Source organism: Salvelinus sp. IW2-2015, linkage group LG8 (genome assembly GCF_002910315.2).
Source record: "Salvelinus sp. IW2-2015 linkage group LG8, ASM291031v2, whole genome shotgun sequence".
Taxonomy (NCBI): Eukaryota; Metazoa; Chordata; class Actinopteri; order Salmoniformes; family Salmonidae; genus Salvelinus; species Salvelinus sp. IW2-2015.
The window spans coordinates 36003329-36011209 of NC_036848.1; the positions used below are offsets into that span (position 1 = coordinate 36003329).

Below are 7881 nucleotides of genomic sequence, written 5' to 3' on the forward strand. Positions count from 1 at the left end.
ATAGCGTGAGAGGGTGAGGTCACCAAACAAACAAAAAAAAAAGAGGAGAGGAGTGGAAGAAGGAGGCAGACGAGGAGAGGAATGAGTCAAAGGTAGACGTGGGGAGGTTAAAGTCGCCCAGAACTGTGAGAGGTGAGCCGTCCTCAGGAAAGGAGCTAATCAAGGCATCGAGCTCATTGATGAACTCTCCGAGGGAACCTGGAGGGCGATAAATGATAAGGATGTTAAGCTTGAAAGGGCTGGTAACTGTGACAGCATGGAATTCAAAGGAGGCGATAGACAGATGGGTAAGGGGAGAAAGAGAGAATGACCACTTGGGAGAGATGAGGATCCCGGTGCCACCACCCCGCTGACCAGAAGCTCTCGGGGTGTGCGAGAACACGTGGGCGGACGAAGAGAGAGCAGTAGAGCAACCTTCGATCAAGCAACCTTTCAGTTACTGGCCCAATGGTCTAACCACTAGGATACCTGCAACCCCATTAAGGTACGTGAAAGTTCACATGTTCGAGAAGGCATTTCTGCCCAAAAACACATTTAGATTTTTTTTAAATTGTTTACGTTCAAACGGCTCTCCTGTGAAGTAGTGACCCGCAACATACGCCTAGCTTCCTGAAACGGTCACATATTTGAGATTCTTCAAAGTAGCCACCCGTTGCCTTGATGACAGCTTTGCACACTTTTGGCATTTTCTTTATTTTGACTATTTTCTACATTGTAGAATAATAGTGAAGACATCAAAGCTATGAAATTACACATGGTATCATGTAGTAACCAAAAAAGTGTTAAACAAATCGATATATTTTATATTTGAGATTCTTCAAATAGCTACCCTTTGCCTTAGTAGCCCTTACACAGCCTGGAGGTGTGTTGGGTCATTTTCTTGTTGAAAAACAAATGATAGTCCCACTAAGCGCAAACGATTTGGGATGGCGTATCACTGCAGAATGCCGTGGTAGCCATACTGGTTAAGTGTGCTTTGAATTCTAAAGAAGTGGATGACAGTGTCACAAGCAAAGCACTCCCACACCTCCTCCTCCATGCTTCAAGGTGGGAACCACGCATGCAGAGATCATCCGTTCATCTACTCTGCGTCTCACAAAGACACAGTGGTTGGAATAAAAAATCTCAAACGTGGACTCATCAGACCAAAGGACAGATTTCCACCGATCTAATGTCCATTGCTTGTGTTTCTTGGCCCAAGCAAGTCTCTTCTTATTATCGGTGTCCTTTAGTAGTGGTTTCTTTGCAACAATTCGACCATTAAGGTCTGATTCACGCAGTCTCCTCTGAACAGTTGATGTTGAGATGTGTCTGTTACTTGAACTTTGTGAAGCATTTATTTGGGCTGCAATTTCTGAGGCTGGTAACTCAAATTAACTTATCCTCTGCAGCAGAGGTAACTCTGGGTCTTCCTTTCTTGTGGCAGTCCTCATGAGAGCCAGTTTCATCATGGTGCTTGATGTTTTTTGAGACTGCACATTGTCCGGATTGACTGACCTTCATGTCTTAAAGTAATGATGGACTGTCATTTCTCTTTGCTTATTTGAGCTGTTCTTGCCATAATATGGACTTGGTCTTTTACCAAATAGGGCTGTCTTCTGTATACCACCCCTACCTTGTCACAACAGAACTAATTGGCTCAAACGCATTAAGAAGAAAATAAATTCCACAAATTAACAAGGCACACCTGTTAATTGAAATGCGTTCCAGGTGACTAGCTCATGAAGCTGGTTGAGAGAATGCCAAGCATGTGCAAAGCTGTCAAGGCAAAGGATGGCTACTTTGAAGTATCTCAAATATAAAATATATTTTGATTTGTTTAACACTTTTTTGGTTACTGCATGATCCCATATGTGTAATTTCATAGTTTTGATGTCTTCACTATTATTCTACAATGTAGAAAATAGTCAAAATAAAGAAAAACCCTTGTATGAGTAGGTGTGTCCAATCTTTTGACTGGTCCTCAGGGACCCACAGCTGTTCCAGAGCTAGCACACCTGATTCAACTTGTTAATAAACACATTAATAAAACCCATGGAATTTTACCAATATAATATGGATAACCAGAATAAAAAATCCTTTATAGTTATTTTAAAGGATCTACAAAGAACAAGTCATGGGAAACATTGGCTTTCTGAATGCTTCGGCGCTTTCATCAAATTGTGCCGAAAAACAGTAACTCTGAGCTTCATTATCGGTTTACGATGCATATTAGTGACATCTGCTTGTCAACAATAAATAGCAACGTGTGATTATCAGATGGACATTTGTATACTATATAGTACCAAATAAGGGTTATTTGGATGTAGATCCCTTTTCGGTGCTATATAGAACCTTTTTTTGAAGGTTCTAAAAAGAACCACGCTCATAAGGTTCTAAATTGAACTTAGAATGGGCTATCGAGTGGCGCAGCGGTGTAAGGCACTGCATCTCAGTGCAAGAGGCATCACTGCAGTCCCTGGTTTGAATCCAGGCTGCATCATATCCGGCTGTCTCATAGGGCGGCGCACAATTGGCCTAGCATCGTCCAGGTTTGGCCGGGGTAGGCCGTCATTGTAAATAAGAATTTGTTCTTAACTGACCTGTCTAGTTAAATTAAATTTAAAAAAGGGTTCTATGAAGAACCATCAATAAAAGGTTCCATGTAGCACCAAAAAGGGTTCTGCTATGGTTACAAATTCCAAAGAAACTTTGCTTAATCAGTACATTACTGTAAAGAAGTGCTTTTTTTACAGTAATATACTGTTAAAGCAAAGTTACTTTGGAATTTATGGTAACATACTGTAACTTTTTACAGGGAGTAACAGGTAACTGGCTGCCAGTAAGTTACCATAAAAATAAGTTACACTTTTTACTGTCCAGTTCTGGAAAAGCTGGGGGTCGCTGAGGAGAGAATTGAGAACCACTGATTTAATCAAGTGTTCTCAATTGACACCAGGGCATATGTGATTCTTTCAAAATGAACCGTCACTGGCCAAGTCATATTAAACATGTACTTGCATAACACAGCAGATTAGATAAACTGGAATGACACTCTCAATCACAGTTACACAAGAAAAGATGTGAGCAAACCACACGCCTAAATATTCATTATCATAAAAAGAGGAAAGAACCCTTTTCTGAACTGCAAAGAACCATTGAAGGCCTCAAAGGGACCATCACCCTTCCAAAAGAACCCTTGAGGGACCTTATTTTCTAAGTGTGTATCCACTGCATTATAATTGATGGCTGCTATTGAGGAATGGAAATACAGCTGCTATTTCAGGGTCTAAAAGATGTAAATTTACCTGGAATTATGGTGAAAGAGATGCATGGAGAGGGTGATCCATCGGGTAAGTGCACCCCAGAGGTAAATGCATAAAGCTGCATATATCTGAGCTGTCAGTCACACAAGGGCTCACACACACACACACACACATACAGGTACGCACGCAATCACAAACGCACGCACGCACAAACACACACACACACACACACACAGACACACAGACAGATCTATGTCCTTCAGTTTGAGGTGCAGTTTCCATTCTCCATCACGTGCTGTGATCTGAAACAACTGCAGCTTGTTGTGATGTTGTTCCTCTCCGTGGTGAAACTCCAAGTAATAATCGTTGTTCTCAGATCGTTCATTGCTAATGACAATTGAAGGACAGCTACTTGTATTGTACTAACATCTACAACTACTGAAACACAACTTTTCTTTCGTTTTCTGCTTGTACTGTACTCTGAGTGTGTGTTTCTTTCAGTTCAGTTGTTTCTGAACAGTAGTAGACTCTTGGAATCATGTCAACATTATCATACAATGTAAATGTAGTGTTCTAGTCATTTAGCAGACACTCTTATCCAGAGCGACTTACAGGAGGAATTATGGCTAGGTGGCTTGCTCAAGGGCACATCGACAAATGTTTCACCTAGTCGGCTCTGGGATTCAAACCAGCCCAAATGCAAATCCTCTAGAGTTTCCTGTGTTTATTTACAGTACGTCATGCCTATAGTGTTAACTTCTGTTCTGTGTGTGGATGTGTCAGCTTTTTCTGTGCTGAATATATCTCTGTCTGAGCCAGGCTGGGAGAGCATAAGGACGCTTCTCAGGCCTTGATGTTGCTGCTGAGTTCTAAGTTTCAGACCATCCAACGCTCTGAAAAGCTATGTAATGAATTCACTTTATTTTGTGCTGCAGCAGTGTTGAACCAGCTAGTTTTGTGGGGATTGCACACTGTAAGCAGTTCTGTATTTTTGGACTTCAAACTCACTGGGTTGGAGTCAAGGCCCAATATAGCCTTCTGGTCAAAATGTTGCAATGAACTATAGACCCCTTTCCAGTACACGAGAAACTGACGTCATGCGCAACTCTTGACTGCAGTAAGAAAGCCATTGCCATCTGCGTACATTCAACATGTTGTATTACTTCCAAACAAAAGTACTTTTTTGGGGGTTCTCATACGCTTACAATGATGTTTTGATTCTTGCTGGAATATTATATTTGGTTGTGATCTTTGCAAAATAACTGTTTTGGATGCAGAAGTCAGCTAGAATGTTAACACTCATTGATATAGGCTATAGCAAAATCTAGCCAAAGAGACATTTTACCGGTTGAAGTAGAATTGTTTAAGTATAATTGATTTGTGATGATGACACGAACATTATATTAAACAGGACATTCATACGAGCCTTACAATCTAATTATAATCCAAAAGTAGTGTGAAATGCACTCATAAGCAACATGTAAATAGAGGCTTTTTTTGGGCTAGCGTTGTATAAGAACTCCCCGTGTTCTTCCACCATCTTGCAATGTTTGCAAACACAGAAAAGGGTCTATATGGAAGCATTAAATAATGTGCGGCGATTTCTATCCCTATTCCAGTCCTATTGTTTATGTTATTCCATGGTGCTGTAGGCCTAACTGTGGCTTGTTGAGAGCGCTCTCCATTAGTGTTGTCACGATACCAGAATTTTGACTTCGATACCGATACCAGATTTAGTATCACGATAGTCGATACCATCACCGTGCTCAATACCAAAACAATACCACGGCAAAACAAGAAGGTGTGTTAGCCAAAGTCACAGAATGGCACTTGATCCAGACAGATCAACTCAACTAATGCTGTTTAATCGTTAGGCATCTTTTGAGTTCACTATATATTCTTTTTTCAGAGAAAGCCATGTATGCATTAATCAATTATCCAATAATACAATCCAGTTAAATTGTTTTTAACAATGTAACTACATAGTAACATACTGATAATAATATATTTGAATGCTAAACCTCTATTTATAAACTAGGTGAATCAAGAATCAAGAATACAGGTGAATGCATATGCAATAGGAGTGTGTGCATGCATTGAGTTGGTGAGCTTGTTTTGACTGGTCTCATGGGGCTACAGATAAAAAGCAATCTGTTTCCCGTCCATTTGGGACCATAGCGCAACATTTGCAGATTTTAACAACTTCATCCATTCACTTGATCATCTCCCTCACACAGAGATACTGGTAAAAAAGTGTCTCTGCCTCATGTCTCCTTCACCGAATCAACTGGCTACGCATGCAAAGCTGCTTAAAGAGACAGCGCACATTTTTATAATATAAGACATTGCTATTTCTCTGAAAATGTTGTTGATCACTATTATAAAAATAAGTCCCAACATGTAAGGGACTGTAGCCCCATGATTAAGTAAATTAATAAAGTTGTGAAAATCTGCATATTTAGTGTTATGGTTTGCATATTATCACAAACAAAGTACTAGGGTAGTGAATTGATGTCAGCTTCAGCTGTAAGCTAGCAAGGAAAGTTAGCCTACGAAGCTGGAAGCTACCAGTATCTTCTTGCTTTGTAAAGTGTTCAAGCAGGTATGGACATTGTTCTGCGAAGCAGACTGAACCGTTTCAAACTTTCTACATGCCGTGGTGCATTATTCAAGTGTGTTAACGTCTGTGCAGCATAAGCATGGAACTTACATGATGCAGCCCAGACTCCCAGTGCAGTGGTTCCTCGTCAGGACGGGCTAGAGAGCGAGCTCTAGCAAGGAGTAAGTGGAGCAGTAATGTTCAATTCAGTGTAGTGGATTGGTCATGATGAGTAATCTAGTGGTTTTATAGAGTTATGCTCAGTCCTGGATGTCAGTTTGACATCTAGGTTAGGTAATCGTGACCTGGATGGGGAGTTTATGCACTGTGCATGTTTTCTATGTTCTATTCATATACAGGGCATCTGCCTGCAGGCTTTTATCAGAGCTCTGTTTAACTGTCCATAACACACACAGAAACAGATGACTGCATGCACACACACACACACACACACACACACGACACAACACACCACACAACCACACACACACACACACACACACACACACACACACACACACACACACACACACACACACACACACACACACACACACACACACACACACACACACACACACACACACACACACACACTCCCTATCAGATTTGAGCAGGATCTGAGAGAAGTCCTGCCCAGAGAGAGAGAGAGAGGGCAGGGGAGCAAGCAAACCCTACCATCCTCTCCGCTATGCTATTCTCATTCTGAGCCATCATCCTCCCTTCATCCCACCGCCCGCTGGAGACTTAGCACCGGCTCACTGGCCAGAACCGGCTCCACCAGGGGTTACCAGGAGCTTACCGGCAGCATGAGCCCATACGGGAAACGGTGCACCACTGCCCAACAGCTACCCTCCTACCGTCCTGCCCTACAGCTGACACCGTGCTGTTTTCCAAACCGTGGTCTCACTGCCGCAACAAACATTCATATTAACTCTGATTTTATATTGAGAACATGTTGATGATTTTCTGATGTTCTATTTGTTTGCATTAGAATATCTGCCGCAGAGAAGGAGGAAACGCTGATGGACCATGTCAGGTGTGAACGCAGTGAGCTTCACTTACTTCTCTATCCCTAATTAGATCCAACACAGAGGCAAGGGAAGGCACAGGTGTGTGTGTGCATGTGTGCGCATGTGTGCGTATGTGTGCGTGTGCGTGCGTGTGCCACACCTGAGCAGTGTTAGCACATTTGACTGCCACCTGGTGCAGCACAAGGCACTGATCTAGTACACTGCTCCGGGACTAGACTATAGCCAGGAGCTGAAGGTACAAGAGAATAATCAAGTCTTAATTTCCATTCACCACCCTCTCTCTGTCTGTGTCTACCCCTTCTCTCTCTCCCTGTCTCTCTGAGTTCTAACCACTTGACTGTTTTAAACCTGGGTTCTTTAAGCTGGCTGTGCATGGGCTATTTAATCTCACTCTCCCTTTCTCTCTCTTTCTCTGTTTGAGTTCTAACCACTTAACTGTTTTTAACCTGGGTTCTTTAAACTGGGCTATTTAATCTCTCTCTCTCTCTCTTGCTCTCTCTCGCTCTCTCTCTCTCTCTCTCGCTCTCTCTCTCTCTCGCTCTCTCTCGCTCTCTCTCTCTCTCTCTCTCTCTCTCGCTCTCTCTCACTCTCTCTCGGTCTCTCTCTCACATGCACACACAAGCTTATTTCATTCTTTAATGTGTCTGTGGACAGCTTGGGGCACTGAGCGTGTCAGACCTGGTGTTTAACAGCCTGCCTTTGCTCGCAGGCCATAGCAAATCAGTTATTGATACTCATGCTGCAATGGAAATCAAGCCGCCGTGTGTTATTTAGCTACAATTCCACCATGTTCACTGACTTATGGTAAAAGCAATCAAATCATCTGAAGTGGATAATAAGCATTTCAATTTCAAAGCCAAGAGACATAGTATTTCACATCTCAACTCCATGAGCTTCAAAAGAGATGTATATATATATATACAGTGGGGAGAACAAGTATTTGATACACTGACGATTTTGCAGGTTTTCCTACTTACAAAGCATGTAGAGGTCTGTAATTTTT

At 42.0% G+C, this 7881-nt stretch overlaps 1 protein-coding gene across 4 annotated transcripts in view; it reads left to right on the forward strand.

Annotated features, from left to right (window-relative positions):
• Window positions 1–7881, forward strand: part of ca10a (carbonic anhydrase Xa) — a 304132-nt gene that overhangs the window by 161277 nt on the left and 134974 nt on the right. For 2 of the 4 annotated variants that reach the window (XM_023993217.1, XM_023993218.1), the window contains exon 5: window positions 6839–6883. The exons of the other annotated variants lie outside the window; for them this stretch is intronic. In XM_023993217.1, the coding sequence (XP_023848985.1) occupies window positions 6839–6883 (45 nt within the window). The remainder of the gene's footprint in view (window positions 1–6838; window positions 6884–7881) is intronic. 4 annotated transcript variants of the gene reach the window in all.